This window comes from Pseudochaenichthys georgianus, chromosome 13 (genome assembly GCF_902827115.2).
Source record: "Pseudochaenichthys georgianus chromosome 13, fPseGeo1.2, whole genome shotgun sequence".
Taxonomy (NCBI): domain Eukaryota; kingdom Metazoa; phylum Chordata; class Actinopteri; order Perciformes; family Channichthyidae; genus Pseudochaenichthys; species Pseudochaenichthys georgianus.
The window spans coordinates 1,164,156-1,183,911 of NC_047515.1; the positions used below are offsets into that span (position 1 = coordinate 1,164,156).

General features: G+C 42.4%; 1 protein-coding gene across 1 annotated transcript in view; it reads right to left on the reverse strand.

The window, feature by feature from the left end:
- Positions 1-44: 44 nt before the first annotated feature.
- LOC117457336 (transient receptor potential cation channel subfamily V member 1-like) overlaps positions 45-19,756 on the reverse strand; it is a 29,180-nt gene continuing 9,468 nt past the window's right edge. Inside the window, 9 exon segments of the mRNA XM_034097362.2 lie at positions 45-362; positions 441-547; positions 3,776-3,900; positions 4,148-4,479; positions 5,061-5,127; positions 5,211-5,376; positions 5,947-6,017; positions 7,912-8,007; positions 8,103-8,258. Coding sequence (XP_033953253.1) covers positions 256-362; positions 441-547; positions 3,776-3,900; positions 4,148-4,479; positions 5,061-5,127; positions 5,211-5,376; positions 5,947-6,017; positions 7,912-8,007; positions 8,103-8,258 — 1,227 coding nt within the window. The 3' untranslated portion in view covers positions 45-255.

Below are 19,756 nucleotides of genomic sequence, written 5' to 3' on the forward strand. Positions count from 1 at the left end.
TTTTATGAGTGACTGTCTTTATGCACATATACATATGGTTTAGATCATTCAAGTCAATATCAAAGTATACATTTATTAGTTAACTCTTTTATCAAATACATTAAAAAAGAAATCCACAGCCATGACCTACCTACAAACTAGCATTGAAACAGCCCCGGTGTTTATAGAGGTGTAGTTATAGCTGGGTTTATGTTGCTCAACAGTACAAACTGTTATCCTTTCTCTGGTTACTAATCAGTGCATGGATGTGAGTGTTCAGAATGGTAGCCCTGGTTGAAGGGATCTGGAGGTGATGCTCGGCTGCGAGTGGCGCCGTCTGCCACGCAGCCTCTCCAGGAGCGGACTGAGGTTCCACCGGTTCCCTGAAACAACATGGTTCCTCAGAACTGGTGACATCTTAGCAGTACAAACAACGAATACAAGTTGTGTGTAGGGTTTACCAGGGGTCTGCTCGGGGGGCTGTGGCTTCATCATCCTGTCCCCAGGGTCTTCCTCCTGGATATGACCAACATCTGTCCTCCACTGTCTCCAATTCATTTCTTCCACCCTAAAGTCAAAGAACACTCCATCTATCTTCATAAACTGATGACACGTTTCACCCGAGCTCCGTAATGAAACTGGAACCTTTCCCATGGATCCCATCTCTGTTCAAACTTGAACTGATATTTTCCAAATAAATGCTCCCTATCTACAGGAATATGCGTTCACATGAAATCTGTCAATTGGATTAATTTAGCTGCACAGTTTTTCTGTGAAGTTTGAAACTATTTGTCTTTGTCAGAGAGTGCCTTTATTGGAGCTATAATGTTTAAAGAGCAGATAGAAGCGATGGCCTCGGACGTCCAGGTGCCTGGCAGCGACACTATGGGATGCCAGCTCTAACAACTGAGACACCTGACGTGTGTGCACACTGCACAGCACAGACACATGGAATCATCCACATCTACACACCACAAGGTAAATGAGCAGTGGTGTAAAGTAACTACATGTACTCAAGTACTGTACTTCAGTACACATTTGAGATACCTGTACTTTACTTGAGTATTTAAATGTTTTACTTTGTACTTCTACTCCATTACAGTTCAGAGGTAAATCAGGTACTTTTACTCCACTACATGCATGTATGTAATACCTTTAGCTAGTGCGAATGCTGTGCAGCATCATGGGAAACGTTCAACCTTTTTGAGATATTCTCTTTTTCTAACATGGAAGTCAATGGGAGGAACCTTCAAATCTTCTTTTACCTACACCTTGCGCCAAATGCTTCTCCTTCCACATACTTTCAGCTAGAGTCTTCATTCCAACTTTAAAATGATCACAAGACATTCAGCTATTAAACTTGTTCTTCGGATTTTTCATATCTTTTGCACTTTTTGAGATATTTAACTTAGTCTGGAGCTTGGTAAAGAGGCCTTCTTCAGATGTTAACATGAGTGTGTATTGCGCAGCTCGTTAAGGCTTAGAGTGCGTGATGTCACACCTAGAGTGGAGCAGAGCTTGAAATTCGCCTTAATTTTTCTTTTTAAAACTGCCATAATTCCCAAACCCTATACTCCTGGGACATCATTTTATGCTTGAATTGTAGGAAAACCTCTCTTACGTTGAAAAATTAAGCAAAAACAATTAAACAAAATGCCTCTTGAGGGCATGAAGTGACAAAAACGTTCAACATGTCTCCATTAAGGCCCATTGTAAATTCAGCCTGACCTGTCCTCAGAGCGCCAGCTGCACACCTTTAGTAAATCTGACAAAAAGGCCACATTATTGACCCGAAAGTACACAAAAAGCACACTTCAGACGCTCAGGGTCCTTGACATGCTTCATGCGTTGACAGCAGTTAGAAATTGAAGAGGTTTATCTCTCATTCGGAACAATGGAAAGGCTCTCCTTTCACTGCACATCTCCATGGTAACCTTTGATCTCTGGGCTCACACACTCAGGTGTTTCACAACGTCGTCACCATGGTCACCTTTGATCTCTGGGCTTAGACAGGTGTTCGATAATGTTGTCAGCTCAAACACAAACACACAGACTTCTTTTCTGTTTGATGGAGACTTCATACTGACTTCAACACGTTCCACATATTTTATACATTATTGGTGACGTATGGTTTTAGTTCAAAAGTTTGCAGTTCAAATATTCTGCTGCTTTTCAAAGCGTTTTTACTTTCTTTTCTCTTTCTCTTACAATTCACTACTACTTACATTTAATATCTAACTCCTTCAGCCTACTTTCAGCTATAAACCATTCAACTATTACATTATTCAGCTATTTCAGGACATTGAGGCTATACATTTAGTTGTTTATACCTTTTTTAAACCTTTGTTTTAAATATTAAGCTTCTTCACTATGTTTCCTACTCTTCCAGTTTAACATTTCACTTGCAATGCATTTGAGCTGTAACAATTTGATTCAAATCATTTCACTTTTCTGCATTTCTCCGCTAAGTTCAGCAAAACACTGACTTGGTCTCTGTAGCTAAAGGCAGCTACAGAGACCATTCAGCTAATAACACATTCACCTTTGCTGCATTTTCAGCTAAATTCAGCAACAAATGTACACAGTTTACAGCATGTGCACGCATTTTCAGCAGGACATTTTCACGCATTTTCTAGTTACTTTACAGATGTGTATGAATGATGTGAAATCTAACCAAGTGTTGAATCAGACTTTAGTTCCACCTGGAGTAAATCCACCAGCTACCCTGCAGTCTACAAAGTACTTCAGACTAGCTGCACCTTCACCAGCTACCCTGCAGTCTACAAAGTCCTTCAGACTAGCTGCTCCTTCACCAGCTACCCTGCAGTCTACAAAGTACTTCAGACTAGCTGCACCTTCACCAGCTACCCTGCAGTCTACAAAGTACTTCAGACTAGCTGCTCCTTCACCAGCTACCCTGCAGTCTACAAAGTACTTCAGACTAGCTGCACCTTCACCAGCTTTGAGAACACTTTCATGATCAATCATTATAAAACATATCATATATATTATTCTGAAATGGACCAATCTGCACAACGACTACTTTTACTGTCGCTACTTTCACTATATTTTGATGATAATACTTTTCTACTTTCACTTGAGGAACATTTTGAATGCAGGACTTGTAAAAGAGTACAGTTAACAGTTAGTCATACTTTTACTTAAAGGTGGGGTAGGTAAGTTTCAGAAACCGGCTCGAGATACACTTTTTGTTTTATTCCATGGAATGCTCTTAACATCCCGATAGCAATGAATATCTGAAGTGCTTTGACAACAAATCCATACAAAAATGTCATCTGTAGAAGCCGTAATACTGTAAAAAGTACAACCAATCGGATTGGTTGTACTTTTTACAGTATTACGGCTTCTACAGATGAATTTTTTTGGATTGGACGGCCTACCTGCCTGTCAGCCTTACATCGGGGCACAAATTTATCTCGTGCCCTCATTGGTCATGTGCGCGTTCGTGTGTATTGGAGGAGGGGCTCTGTGAGGAAGTGGCAGATTTTCTCCGGTTGTGAATTTAAAAATTCTAGCGATCTCGAGCCGGTTTCTCAAACTTACCTACCCCACCTTTAAGTACAAGATGTGAGTACTTCTCCCTCCTCAATGTATTAGGGTGAGCCTTTAAAGACGTGTTCAGTAAAATGTGCTGTTGTTGGACACAAATACATAGGACATTTCTCATACAGTAATTCTTACACGACATGTTTGTATCAAGGTAAAGGATTCTTCATGTTTCTACATCTAGCTGTGCAGAATCTCAACAGGACCTGACGATCCAGTGACAGTGTACCTGAAGAATCTGCGACTCTCGTCCCGCGAGCCTTTCAAGCACACCACCTTGGACACCCCGCAGAGCAGCTTCTCCCTCAGGCACTTCGGCAGAGTCCTCTCCATGTCCAAAATGGTGACAGCTCTCTGTGTGTTGAAATGTCAGCGGTTTACATGAAATGTATCAAATCATTTGTGTTTTTCATGCTTTCATTTGTTTGTACGCAATCTAGAAAAGTCTTATTCCAATGCTCTTCACTGGAGATATTCACTCTAAATACTATGGTATTCTCTCCTTTTGATTAACTGTCAGCATGCACAAACCTCCTTAAGCATTACTCTGAATGTGTAACATCAACTCAATCTAAAAGCAGTTTCCAGAACAGCTTCCCACCTGCAGGTTCCAGATGTGTTCACTTTCTTCTGAGATTCTTTCCACTGTGTTGCCCATCAGAGCGATGAGCATGTTGAGCAGCAGGATGTAGGTGAGGATGATGTACAGGATGAGCAACATGTAGAACACCTCCTTGTATTGCACGTGGTCGGTGAACTCCAGGTCTCCCATCCCGATCGTGAACTTAAACAGTTCCAGAGTAGTGAAACTGATGTCATTGTAACTCGGCTTCTCGCACTTGAACGGCTCCACACCGAAGCCCCTCCCATGAGCCGCCGTGTTAGCGTCGTTTTTACGAGCTGGAGGGGAGTCGTCCATGAGAGCAACAATAGCTAAGGATAAAAGGGAAATGAAGTCAGAAGTTTAGAACACATTTTAAATCAGGGGTGTCCAAGCTCGGCCTGTGATCCATTTTTAATTGGCATGCAGTACATTCTGAAAGCATAATGGAATATGCCCACACCTGAAACTTGTGCTGGTCTTATATTGTACTTCTTAAATATATAGTTAAACAAATGTTACACAGTATTCATGTGTTCAACTTTTCAAATACATTCAGTCAATTCAAGTTAAAACATTTTCTAACAACTTTTGTAGATAAAAAAAAGCCCAATAAGTTATTTGAAACATACCCTTCCTACTTCCCCTGATTGTAAACACTGAGGCTTCTGTTTGAAGGAGTTAGCTGCCAACACCTTTTTAACAGAATAAATGAAACCCTCTGGAGAGTTGTGATGGAGGCTGTTTTTACACTTAGCTAACTTATAACTTAACTTATGAGGCAATATACCTCACCTCTCGTGGGGGGCCATTCATATGTTTTCTGTTTGTGAAATAAGTTTGGACACCCCTGTCTTAAGTACTCATTCCGAATGTGCTTAACTCATTCCATTTAGATTCATGAAAGTCTTACCAGCAGAAAATCCAAAAAGCATGACACTATAGACACACAGAAAGTGCAGCAGGTCACCCAGGATCATCTAAAGAGAGAAACAGACTTAAATCAGTCAACCAATCCTCACACGCCAACCCACTCTGAGTGCTGACTCACACTGATCCTCACTCTTTGTATCATGACACTGTACATCCCCATCTGTTTGGAGCCTCTTGAGTAGTACAGGACATTGATCCAGGCCAGAGCCAGAGAGAGCACCAGCAGGCCAACGTACTCCCTCCGCCCACTGAGGTAGAGAGCGGGGCAGAGCAGGAGGAGGGCCGCCTGCAGGAAGCTGCACCACAGGGAGGGAGGAGGAGGAGGAGGAGGAGGAGGAGGAGGAGGAGGAGGAGGAGGAGGAGGTACTTAAGTAAAGTAGAAATACTTCATTACAAGTCAAACTCCTCGACTCAAAAGTATGGAGGTATAACCAGCTTAATGTACTTAAAGTGTCCATTATGCACCATGGCTGTTATAGTATTACATTATTTGGCAATATTAAATGATTCCTTCTTTTAATTGCTTACACATACGTCTAAGAACATTTCAATGTTGTAGTTTGTTAATAAGACCATTTTAGTTTAGTAATATATTGGTACTGCATTATATCATGTGAAAATGTGTTTTATATGTTAACAGTGGCTGGTAACTACTAGTGTTAACAAATGTAGTGTCGGAAAAAGTACAATAGATGATCCAAAATGTAAGGGAGTAAAAGTATAAAATAGCATTAAATGGAAATACTCAAGTAAAGTACAAGTATGACAAAATAGTACTGATGTACAGTACTAAGATGTAAATAGGCTACTTAGTTACTTCCCACCTGAGCAGCATGGAGTGCAAGCAGTGTTCTGTGGTAACTCACAACAGGATGTCACAGAACCCATCTGTGTAGAGAGCCTTGAAGGTGGGGGGGTTCCTCTTGAAAATAGTTATCTGTGGATTGAGGAGTTAGTCTTTTGAAATAGATCGAATTAAATGTTGACTATTTTGTGGGTAATCAGGCTCCACCACTGTGGGATTAGTTTGGTATCATAAAGATAAAGCAAAACGATGAGTTTAAAAGAAAAAAAACTGAGTCAAGCAAAATAAAATACATTTCAAAAATAAAACTATAAGTTGCAAACAAATCATTTGTGTAATCATGTAAACTATATGTATTTTTTCTTTGTTTTAATATGGAGTCAGATTTGGGTCAATATTCTAGAGCGTAAAACAAGCTACTCACGAGCGGAAAATGTGCTTTTTCACACGCATGAAATGACCCTCGCGCGCAGATTAAACCCCCGCGAGCGGCTCTGCGCTCGCTCGCGAGAGAGACAGCCCTCTTGCTCGCTCGCGGGAGTGTCAGCCTCACTCGCTCGCGGAGTCTGTCTGCGCGAGCGAAACGTTTCTGACACTTTGGGGTGGAGCCACTGGACTTTGATTGACAGCTGCCAGGAAGCCTGGAGTTGCCAGGTTTGATAAATGCCTGAACTACCCCGCCCCCTCTCCAAGCGCGTCAGCCGCGGTGAAACTCGAGCGATTAGAGCGATGCGAATATTGGGTGGTCTACCATAGTATTTACATGGAGATAAGCCCCTTAAAAACCATGAGTTAATAAAGCATTAATTCTGTGTTTACTCCTGTCATTCAAACAAGACGCTGGAGAGGGGGCGGGGCGTATCTCCATGTAAATCCTATCGGATTCGGATCGACCAGTCTAACTAACCTGTAGCTGCTCCGTCCACACTCACAACGTCATACAGACATAAATAAAGCAGCGACTGTATTCACCATGACACAGACAGTCTGTGGTTTGTACATGTTTAACTTGTGTCCAGTTTCTGAACAGATATGAGGAGCTGTGAGCTCTGAGTGTGTGCTAACAGCTAACGGCTGATGTGTTGGGCCAATCACGAAGCGTAATGTCTTGACTGGCAGCAAAAACAACCAATCACAGCAGTGCTTCTCTGGCTGGCTCTGTCCAATCACAAACAAGAAGTGTTCTCCCTAAGGAATACCCTCTCCGTCCAATGTGAAATGCTGTGGTGTTTTCTGAAATGCTGTGGTTTCTGAAATGCTGTGGTTTCTGAAATGCTGTGGTGTTTTCTGAAATGCTGTGGTGTTTTCTGAAATGCTGTGGTGTCTTGCACTTCAGGGCCACCATACATAGCAATATATGCTTTTGAAATGTAACATGTCTTTTACATTTGTTACATTTGTTTGATTAACTGTCAGCATTCACAAACCTCCTTAAGGACATTTTTTTTTTTAATCTATAAAATAAATAGACAGGCACTTTATCAATCCCAAATTGGGAAATTATTTAACAGCAGCAGTGTGTTCAGGTATTACAATATTTAAAGTTGGAATAAAGTATAAACTACACATCACAAGTATAATGCACTGCAATCCATAAGATAAGTCCGATATGTTCATGAAAACTCCCCAGGAGACACCGACACTAACGTGGCCGAGTGGACTCCGGAGTTTGCTGCATGAGTTGCACTGTATGATCTGTGGTGTAGTGGGCTGTCAATGGGGACGCACCCCTGAAAGTCCCGCCCACCTGGGACGTTTGTGTCAAAATCGAAAACAAAAAATGAGGGAGCTCAAACGAGAAGCAAGAGTCTGATCATTGAGAAAGAAGAAACAAGAACTGCAAACAAAAACCTGTTAATACAAAGAAAAAAGACTTATAGTTTACAACTTATAGTTTTATTTTTGAAATTAATTTTATTTTTGCTTGACTCAGTTTTTGTTTCTTTTAAACTCATAGTTTTGCTTTATTCTGAGAAAGTGTTGCTTTATCTTTATGATACAAAACTAATCCCATACACCACCTCACCGATTTAAAGAAGAACCAGCCTGCTCCGAGGACACTGAGGATCTCTCCGACGCTGCGCAGGATGTCCAGCAGGTCGGCTCCAACGGGAAACGGGGGCTGCAGGACAGAACGTCAGGATCTTTGCTTATAGGGCTGATGAAGGTGTTCCAACAGTTGAGTTGAGGCTTTTATTAGTGTGTTTTTGGCCTTACCTGTCCTTCCTTTCTGTAGACAGCCACAGTGGTGAAGATGGTGAGGTATATCAGGTACGTCAAGAAATTAATCAAGAACAGTTTGGAAGCAAACCTGTCCCACTTATCCTCGAGAAGACTGCGCAGAGGCTCGATCTGCAACATATCCGGACGATTCTGAGGGAATGTTCACAGCATCATTTCACATTAAAAGTCCTTTAGTTATCCTGGCAGAACAACAGTGCAAAAGCCCGTCATCAGAGCCACGGGAGGATGATTATAGCGACTGCAGGAAACAAAAGGTCGCTGAGAGGCTGAGGCCGGGCCTGTTTGATGTTGTATGACATGCTAAAAAAAATACTTGCTGAGATCAAAAGCTCTGTTGAATAGTATTGTAGTTTAATGAAAATAAACTCGGTGATCAGATATAGACATTGTTATAATAATCAAAGCAATCATAAATCTTGCGGTCAACAAAAAGTACAACGGCCCTGTGTCAATCTGCCCCTGCCCCCGCCTCGACGTAAGAGAGACGTAAGCGACGCCGCCTCTTAGCTCCGAAGCTTTTGCTAGACCGACAATTTTTTGGAGCTGGAAGTGAACCGGATTCCGGAGCTAAGAGGCGGTGTGAACAGGAAAAAACGGTACTTTTCGGGCTCCAGCTCCGAGCCGGAGCTGAAAACGCGTTGGTGTGAAAGGGGCAACACACACCTCACGCAGGTGAACAGATTTATAATGAGTGCCACCCATATCCATGTGACCCAAACCAACCAATCAATAGTCATCAAACAAATATCTTATACTAAAACAAAACGCAATACAATACACGTTTCATGGCTTCTACAATGATGTTGGCTGGTTTGCAGAAACACATCATTCCAAGAAATGAATAATAAACTGTCAGTAGTTTACACAGCATGTTGTTGGGGCTGATTATCTGATTCACCATGACAAATGTACAACTGTCTAGTTTCTGACATAAATCTTCCATGATCATACATTCTGGATAATTTCCATACATATAAAAAAACATAAAGAATCTCCCAAATAAAAGAAATCCAATAATATTATTTTTTTAACCACATTAAAACAAAATCCCAAACTGGGATCAATAAAGTTAATGTTATTATTAGGGCCCGAGCACGGATGTGCTAGGACCCGACGGCGTCCTAGCACGAAGTGCGAGGAAACCTATTGTTATTGGAGGAATTCTTCTTATTATTATAGTACTGGCGTTTCCTCTTTTTGAGGTCTTTAGGATGCTTCAAAAGTTGTACAATTTTGCACGGACGCCAGGACCGGTGACAAATTCAATATTCTGGAGTCAAAGGGTTCAAATTATTCAACCTGCTCGCTAGCGCCACCTATGAAAATCCCATTTCGGAAAATTTACAAAGTCGCACCGTAACTGACATTTTGCACACTTATCCGTCTTGAACTGCTCAACAAATTATCCTCTTGGACCGTTAAGCTCCGCCTACTTTTTCTTTCTTCCAGTTTTCAGTTTTTCAACACCAAACTTCATATACAGCATCGGTGGAGGGTTACACACATTACCAACGAAAATGAGCATGTTAGGACGATAAATATTGCCGCCATCAATCAAAACGTACTCGCAAAAAGGCGGGGCTTAGAAAGAAATGCTCATAACTCATCAACAATGTATCCAAATATCACAGATTTTAGTAGATAGGTTCAGTCAGTCTTGGGGAATAAGAACACCAAAGCATTTTCATTTTGGACTATAGGGGGCGCCAAAAACACCACTAATTTATAACTCAAGAGCAGATGGACTAATCTTTTTTTTTTGTTTTACACATACTCTCGGGGTGACTATGAACTCAGATTGAAAGTGTCGCAACAAATTCAGAATGTGGGCGTGGCCTATACTTTTTTTTACGATAGCATAAAATGAGCTTCGGACGCAAAACTTGGGACACACGTCAGAGCCTACGCCCTTTTCGAGAATGTAAAAAAACCCGTAATTTTTCCAAAATAACTGCTCACTAGCGCCCCCTATTGTGTGGTAGTCACATATAGTTTCTCAGAACTTCGCGAATTTTGGCACAGACATTCCTCATGGAATTGCGGACATATTTGTAAATAGATTCCACTAATGGAATCTATTAATACGCACATTTTGAAAAATGTGCGTTTTTCATGCATTTTAAGCACATTCTTGTGAACTCCTCCTAGGGGAATGGAAAAATTCCAATCCAGGACACGTTCAGCCCCTATCCAATATGATGCTAAATTGTGGAGCACATTTTTGATAGCTCAATCGTGGAGGTTGTAAGCTAACAGCGAATACACCATTTTTTACGATTTACATGTCGCAAATTACTCCAAACTACTCGGATATAGTTATTCCGATATTCATGAAACGCTGTATACATATTGCTATTATGATTGCACACATATTTCACATCGCCTTCTATTAGCCCCGCCCCCCAGAAAGTTGGCCATTTTGAAAAATGTGCGTTTTTCAACCATTTTAAGCACATTCTTGCGAACTCCTCCTAGGGGAATAATCGGAAAAATTCCAATGCAGGACAGGTTTAGCCCATATCCAATGTGATGCTAAATTGCGAAGGAATAGTTGATCGCTCAAACGAGGACTTCGTAAGCGAACGGAGAACTTTCCATTTTTGACGATTTCCATGTCATAAATGACTCCAAATGACTCCAAACTATTCGCGTATAGTTTTTCCAATATTCACGAAACGCTGTATACATATTGTTATTATAATTTCACACATATTTCAAATTGCTTTCCATTAGCCCCGCCCCCCAGAAAGTCGGCCATTTTGAAAAATGTGCGTTTTTCATGCATTTTAAGCACATTCTTGCAAACTCCTCCTAGGGGAATGATCGTAAAAATTCCAATCCAAGACACGTTCAGCCCCTATTCAATATGATGCTAAATTGAGAAGAACATTTTTGATATCTCAATCGTGGAGGTCGTAAGCTAACAGCGAATACACCATTTTTGACGATTTACATGTCGCAAATTACTCCAAACTACTCGGATATAGTTATTCCGATATTCACGAAACTCTGTATACATATTGCTATTATGATTGCACACATATTTCAAATTGCCTTCCATTAGCCCCGCCCCCCAGAAAGTTGGCCAATTTGAAATATGTGAGTTTTTCATGCATTTTCAGCACATTCTTGCAAACTCCTCCTAGGGGAATGATCGGAAAAATTCCAATGCAGGACAGGTTCAGCCCCTGGCCATTGTCATGAAGAATTGCAGATTACATTTTTGATAAATCAATCGTGGAGGTCGTAAGCTAACAGCGATTACACAATTTTTGACGATTTACATGTCGCAAATTACTCCAAACTACTCGGATATAGTTATTCCGATATTCACGAAACACTGTATACACATTTCTCTTATGATTGCGGACATATTTCAAATGGCCTTTTATTAGCCCAGCCCTCCAGGAAGTGGGCCATTTTACAAACTGTGCGTTTCTCATGCATTTTAAGGACATTTCTGCAAACTCCTCATAGGGGAATGATCGTAAAAATTCCAATCCAGGACAACTTCAGCGCATATCCAATGTCATGCTACGTTGAGAAGGAATAGTCCTTCGCTCAAACGGGGAGCTCGTAGGCTAACGGAGACACACACACACACACACACACACACACACACACACACACACACACACACACCACACACACACACACACACACACACACACACACACACACACACACACACACACCACACACACACACACACACACACACACCTACTGTTAGTCCAACAACGCCCTTTGCTGGCGGCATTAATTTAATTTCAAACCTTTATTTATACAGATAAATCCCATTGAGATCATTGATCTCTTTTTCAAGGGAGACCTGCTCAAGTAGTTCCACATGAAACATAAAAACATAAATAGAACAACAAAAGGACATCATACAGCATTGCAACATTGTTCAACTTCTGTCGCCGGAGACGCCTGAGACGGACCGCTCTGCTACCCACAATTCAGTTCGGCGAAAAAGCGCGGCTACGTGACGTCACCCCATTGAAAGTGAATGGGCAGATTGGAGCTTTCGATGCTGTAGTGTAGACGGGCCGTAAGCGTTCAAGATCCTTAGCCAGAACTGATAATTTAGAGATTGGCCTATAATTATTTAATAAGGTGGCCTCCTCTCCTTTTAGTAGAGGCAGGACATACGCTGACTTCCATACTTTTGGAATTGTGTTAGTGCTGAGGGAGAGGTTAAAAAGAGTAGTGAGAGGTGGAGCAATACAATCTGCAGCTATCTTTAAAAAGAAAGGCTCTACGTTGTCCGGACCAGCCGGTTTCTTAGGATCTAGCTTGGTTAAAGTTTCATGAACAACATCAACAGTAAAAGGGGTGAAACTAAAAGGGTTTTCCAACACACGTTTTTCAGAGTCACAGACTGTGGTGTTCACAGAAGCAGGTAGCTCATTACGGATATCGCCGGTGGATAACGATTTAATGGCTTTCCAAAATGTTCCAGGATTATTCAGGTTCTTTGTGGTTACTGACAGATAATACTTAGATTAAGCACGTTTGACATGTGAAGTGAAGCTATTCCTTAGCTGCCTAAAACGCAGCCACTCTACCTCTGAGCCTGATTTCCTAGCCTTTGCCCAGGTCTTGTTTCTCTCATGAAGGAGACTGGACAGATTAGCAGAAAACCAAGGATTGTCTCGTCCCTTTACTCTAAATTTACGCAGGGGTGCATGTCTATCAATGATCTCCATAAAACCAAGACAAAAATAAGACCATGCGGTTTCCACATCAGCACACAGATCGATTTTACCCCAATCAAAATCAAACAGATCATGCACAAAACCCTGCTCCACAAAATGTTTTTTGTCTCTCTTAATGATAATGTGAGGTTTAACCTTTTGGACCTTAGTGTCCCTAATTGTGGCTACAGCACAGTGATCACTCAGATCATTTGCAAATACTCCCACAGATTAAGATTGATGGGGAACATTAGTTAGAATGAGATCAATTAGGGAGGATTTATTAGGAGACTTAATATTAGGGCGAGTAGGACTGTCAACAATCTGAGTAACATTTAAAGAGATACAAAGGTTTTTAAAATCCTCTGACACTGCAGTTAACCAGTCCCAGTTAAAATCTCCAAGTAGCACTATTTGCTTGCAACTAGACAGTTGTGATAAAAGATTTGCTAGTGAAGACAAGGAGTCTTTGACAGCTGAGGGGGGTCTGTAACAACTCACTACCATGACCTGTTGACCCTTTGCCACTTCTATATTTATGGCTAAAAATTCAAATTGCTTACTGATCGATTTGGAAACTAATGTGGTTACACTGAACTTATTCTTAACATAAATGGCAACGCCACCACCTTTATTAGGCCGGTCGGTACGATACACATTAAAACCATTTAAGGCAATGTCAGAGGCCAAACATCTAGTTTACCTGCGCACATTCAAGTGGATGAAACCCAACACAGACCTAGCTTTAAAATCAACAGGAGTAGCGATCTGACTATTACTACTGGGCGGACCAGGGTTAGGTTGTACATTTCCTGACAGTAATAACAAAACAAAAAACAGGCATCTTTTCCTCTTAAACGACACACATACATTGTCATCTACTTTAGAATCACCGGAAAAGTCTGCGAGAGTGTGATTAGAGCTTAAGAAGCAGTCCTGAAGAACCATCATAGCAGGAAAACAAAAAAGACAACCATATTTTGTCGAGCAGATTGTCTGTGACAAGGCAACCGGTAATTGTTTGAGCAACACATCCGAACCTTTGCAGGGGATGCCCACTGCGGGTGGCAGAACAGACCTGAATCCAGTAGTCTTCTCAGAATGACTAGAGATCTTCTCATAGTCCAAAACAGTTAACAGGCACAGTAGAATCCCGATATGGGCCATTTTCCCAGACCAGCACACAGTATCCGCGATGTTCCTGGAGCAAAATCAGCACAGCAGCAAAGGACAGACGAAAACAGCAGCGTGGAAGCGCTCCGGTCCCTCCGTGGTATCCCCGGGGTGAAAGCAGGCCTCTGCAACAGCAGAACCAGGACAGGTGGAAAGCAGGCCCCAGCCGTGGTAAAATCCTCCTCCGTACAGCAGCACACGCCCGGTGGAAGCAGGCCAAGCCCGAAGCGTGGATCTACTCCGTCTCTCCGCGACGACTCCGGGGTAAAAACCGCTCCAGTACAGCCGAATTCTACAGGTGGGAGCAGGCCTCCGTAGATCGCAGATCGCAGGCAGCAATAGGTGGAGCCGCTCCGTCTCTTCGCGACGAGCAGGCCTCCGTAAATCGCAGATCGCATGCAGCAACAGGTGGAGCCGCTCCGTCTCTTCGCGACGAGCAGGCCTCCGTAGATTGCAGATCGCATGCAGCAACAGGTGGAGCCGCTCCGTCTCTTCGCGACGTCTCCGGAGGAAAAACACCTCAGTACAGCCGGCCTCGACAGGTGGGAGTTGGCCACCGCAGATCGCAGACAACTAAAACTACTATTTGTATAAGCAGGGATGGCTAAAAGTTTGTAAGCAGGAGAGCTAGATGCTAACAGGTAGTGCGAGCCTGTAGAAATTGCCTCCAATCAGTATATTTAACGTTTACAGATAACAGATTAAGCTAGAATGCCGGATAAAGTTAGCAACACACGTTAACCACGAACAGTTTATTAATCCGTTCTCCTGATGTTATTTCCTGCAACGTTGTGGAATTAGAGAAAAGGGGCTTCTTAACGTGCTTTTATCCGGGGTGGAGGGAGTTAAATATTAGTTAAATATAACATTGGGGCGTGTGATTGTAGTGGGTGGAGGTGGTGAAATGAGGATATCCATCTTGGAGTTCAAGCTAGTATAATATAGTTCACTTACACAATAATAAGGAAGAGAGCTATTTGTGTGATGCATCGCTATTAATATGGATTTAGAGTGGATATTTGAGACTTCTAAACAGTAAACTAAAACATAACTTATGAGTGAGTGTTTTTAGCAGAGCCATATAATGTCCTTGTGATTCTGTTGATTATTACCTGTCTGTATTATGTTGCAGCTCAGCTGATGTTGGATTGATGGCATATATATTCATTACAACAGCAGACACCTATACACTCCCTAACCCTACTGTTTATTTGTAGATATCTCCTAAAGCCTACAAATGAAGTGTGAAATGTAGGCCTGGTACATTTATTATTGAGCGATATATATTATACACACTGTTCTGCTTTCTGCACTGACCTCAGCAGCTGTTCTCACTGTAAACATCGCGTCACAATGAAAGCAGTTGTATTGAAAAAAAAATAACCTAACATCCAGGGGACATGTGATTAGTGAGTAAACAAACGGTAAAGGGCACAAAGTCTGATGCACATTTGATCATCCCAAATAATTTATAATCACAACAGGAACAGTTTGCAGAGCTGTGCTTCGTTGACAGAAGTCCAGCCATGCGTCACACCTCTTTTAAACATCACTGTTGGCTGAAATCGTCTCAGGAGAACTCATCAGTGTACCCTCGATTATAGCTCCTCTAGAGACACTCCTCTCTCCTCTAAATCAGTGTATCCTCGGTTACGGCTCCTCCAGACAGCCTCCTCGATAATCGATCCTCAACGAGCCTAAAGAAATTTGTTTTCCTTCGAGGCGGCGCGGCGACATCCGTTTCCGGGTTTCTGCCGGAGGATCTGGGAGTCTGGGGCCCTTTCTCATTTAATCAAATCCCCCTCCTCGACTCCTCGACTCCTCGGTCCTCCGGTAGTGACCCGGAAATGAATTTCAGCGCGCCATGGTGAAGGAAATCTCATTTCTCTAAATGCACTTCGAGGACCATGGATCGAGCGTGGAGGAGGCTCTCTGGAGGAGCTATAACCGAGGATACACTGATGGATCCTCCACGGCTCCTTCGCAGATGCATTTCCGGGAACAGAGATATTTCAAAGAGTCGTGACGCACGGCCGGACTTATCTCAGCCAATGGCAGCTCTGCATGCATCCCCTGGATATTATTTTATTAACTGCTCTCATCGCGACGCAATGTTTACAGTGAGAACAGCTGTGAGGTCCGTGCAGAAAGCAGAGCAGTGTGTATAATATATATCACTCAGTAGAACAGGCCTACTCTCTTTATTTGCCTTAGTTTAGTAGATATCTACAAACAGTCGATATTTTTCTAAAACCATTTAGTGCTTCACATAATAAAATACACAACGGCTGTAGCCTGTTTTAGGAGCTGTAGGTGTGTGTGTTGTACAGTGTGTAGGTGTGTGTGTTGTACAGTGTGTAGGTGTGTGTGGTACAGTGTGTGCGTCGATGCAGCGGACAGTAGTGCTGTAGCGACGCGTCTACTTCAAAATATCGTCGACGACATATTTCCGCGTCGACGCGTCGCTACACACGTGGGTCACCCACAGCAACAAGCAGTTCTAGCTGTGGTGGCTACCATTAGCAGCTAGCATTTGCTCTCCGATTTTTACATTAAAATGGAATTATGGATTATAAATTCAATCATTTTTGTATACATAGACGTTAAAAACCTATGGATTAACCGATTCAGCCTCGTTTTTTCTGGTTTTAATGCCATTGAACACGTCTTTTGATCAGATTGACAGCTACGGTGGTGAGACGATCTCCCTAGAAGCTCTGTAAAGGTACGTGTTGTGATGACTGTATTTGCTTCCCCTGTCGCGAGTCCGGATCACTCAGTGATGATACTATATACCTACATAATCTGTGGAGTCTCATCTTTAATCGGATATCTTGTATGTGCAGCTACGATAAGTAATAAGGGTACTTTTATCTTGAGTTCTGTGCCAATGTCCGTTAGCATTTTTCGCTCAGGGGTCATTTAGATGCTTCTTATGAGACTTGTGTTTTGTTTTGGTAAACATGGTTTGTATCGTCAGTTAGCTGAGATTATTTCCGTTAATCTGGTATAACACATTAATAGGTTCTTAAATATTAAGATCCCCTGAGACACAGTATCGTGAATTTTTTTTTATTATTACGTTTTTTTTACATTACGTTTTTTATGAATTGAACAACAGAAAAATAATCGTTAGATTAGTCGACTAATCGATCAAATAATCGCCCGATTAATCGTTTTCAAAATAATCGTTTCCCCCCCAGCACTAGCGGACAGACAGGTCTCAGTTGGTTTGGTGTCCTCTGCTTACTTTTAATACTTTTGGCCCGTAATTTATTTTCCTCATTGTAGCGAACAGAGGGGGGGGGGATATATCCAGTCTCCGACAGTGTTACGTTATTATGAGAGTGCTCTGTTTGATTCTGAAATTGTATATATTTATATAAATATATATATGTGTGTGTGTGTGTGTGTGTCCCCGCACCTGTAGCCTGTTATTGTCTCATTATACCGCACTGTGAATGAATCAAAGTAAATATAGAAGTCATCATGAACGCATCTGTCCATCAGACAGAGGGCTGCTGTGCCTCCTGTCATCATTAATGGACGTCTCTTTAAAATGACCGCTCAGAGGAGAGGAGTTCTCATTTCTCTAACCGCCTGCTGCTTCCCCTCCTCTCTCCTCGGTTCCCCTCCTCGGCTCCTCCGCTCGCATCTCCTGTGGGTGGGACTAAGTCTCGAGGATAGGAGTTGAGGAGGGGAGTCGAGGAGGGGAGTTCGAGAAATGAGAAAGGGCCCCAGACGCGAAAATTATAGAAATGAGAAACGGCTCATTTCCCAGGACTCGCACGCGTCTGCTTGACGCCGGGGATGACCGGCTGCCCTCCCCGACAGGCGCACGGACGCAAGGGCCCGCTCATCACTGCGCGCACAAGTGCGACCGCAGTTTTAATTATTATTGATATTTTATCATTGATAAACGTTGCATCATGTATTAAATGTATTGTGACCTAATCCTGTAAATGATGATCTGAAGAAGAGGGATGTTGACTTCCGGTGAGGCACGAGGCTGATGGCAGCAAGATACTGAGTGCTGAACAAAATCCCCCCTTTTTTCATATTTATTGCAACTCATAGACAGTAATAACACACATTTGAGAAAATAAATGTCTCCAGCAAAGAAGGAAAAGACTCCGATTAAAAAACAAGAATCTAACAGACAACAGCAAGCTAGCGATTCACCCACCGATATAGCTATGCTAATCAAGCAAGCTATCGCGGATTAGATGGAAACTCTGCAGGGAACAGTAGCAGACATGCTAAAGGGTGCGATTGAGAAGGCTCTCAATCCTATAGAGAAGCACGGCAACATCCTCTGGTCATTAAAAGAACAAGCTGATGGTCACGCAAAAAAGTTTGACACGGTGTTCAATAAGATTGATAGCATTCAGGTTGCCGTGCGCAAGAATGAGAAGGAAACTAGCACGTGTATCATGGAGGTGACAAAGATGCGAAGGAAGCTCAATGAATTGGAGGACAGGTCCAGAATGAACAATGTAAGGATTGTCAACTTACCAACAGGTGTTGAGGGCGATGATCCCAGGGGTTACCTTCAACAGATGCTGCCTATCTGGATACCTTCAATCAAGAGCCCCAACAATAATCCACTGGAAATCGATAGTATCGTATTTTCTCCAACAACACCTCAAGATCGCGGACCATGGTTCTCAAACTACTACGCTATACCGACAGACAGGCCATAATTGAAGGCGCGAAGAAAGCTAGACCGACTCTCCAAGACGGGACACAGCTGTTGTTCTTCGCCGATTACAGCCCCGGTACGACACAGGAGCGACAGGAATACAAGGAGATCCGCACTGAACTTCGACAGAAGGGGATCGACTCGTTCATCATATACCCGGCAATTCTGAAAGTGAACAACAAGGGCACGAGGATGTCATTTAACTCTGCAGAAGAGGCAAGAGAAGCTCTTAAATCAACGGTGGACATGCGAGAAGATCCTGGACATTGAATACGCTACCTGTGCCAACGGAGGAGATGGATCTGCAATAAGGACAGAGAAAGTCTGGCACCTATGGGCAGGTAGACGGTATGTAGGTGATGTTCTATGCTTATTTTATATTGGACAATGTTCGTTAAGCCTCGATACTTGAATATGTTGAAATAGTGGCCAGTTTATTTTCAAATTATTGCAGATAAGAGTTCTAATGTTATTGTTTAATTGCCATGTTTATATGGTGTTAAGGTAATATTCCGCCCATACTATATACTTTAGATTCGAGTGATATGCGGCATACAAAATGTACATTATAACGGAATAGGCTTGGGAAGCTGGAGGTGTGTTTTGAAAACTTTTTCATGCCTCCACTGTTTACATTCATGGGCGCGTGATAGACGTCATCGGCAGGCACCGGTCTGTATATGGGCTATACCATTTCATGAGAACGAGAGGAAGATGGTTGTAATGATACAGGTTGATCGGTTTGAAAGGGGTTTTCTATTCCTCAGTTTTACTGTTTGTGAGATCTGCTATGCTTTATCTTTATGCAAGGGGGGGAACAATCAGTGTTCAGTGTTAGACGTAGCTAAGTGACGCTCACAGATGTTACCCAGAAGAGGGTCGAATGGGGGGGAAAGGGGAGGGTTGTAACTCAGGGATCCACCACCAACTCACAACAGCTCCAGGGAATAAAGACAGATAAATTGGAACATTTGAATATTGTATCATTTAATGTAAGAGGACTTAACTCTCCGTATAAACGTTCAAAAATCTTAGATTTCTTACGCAGAAAGA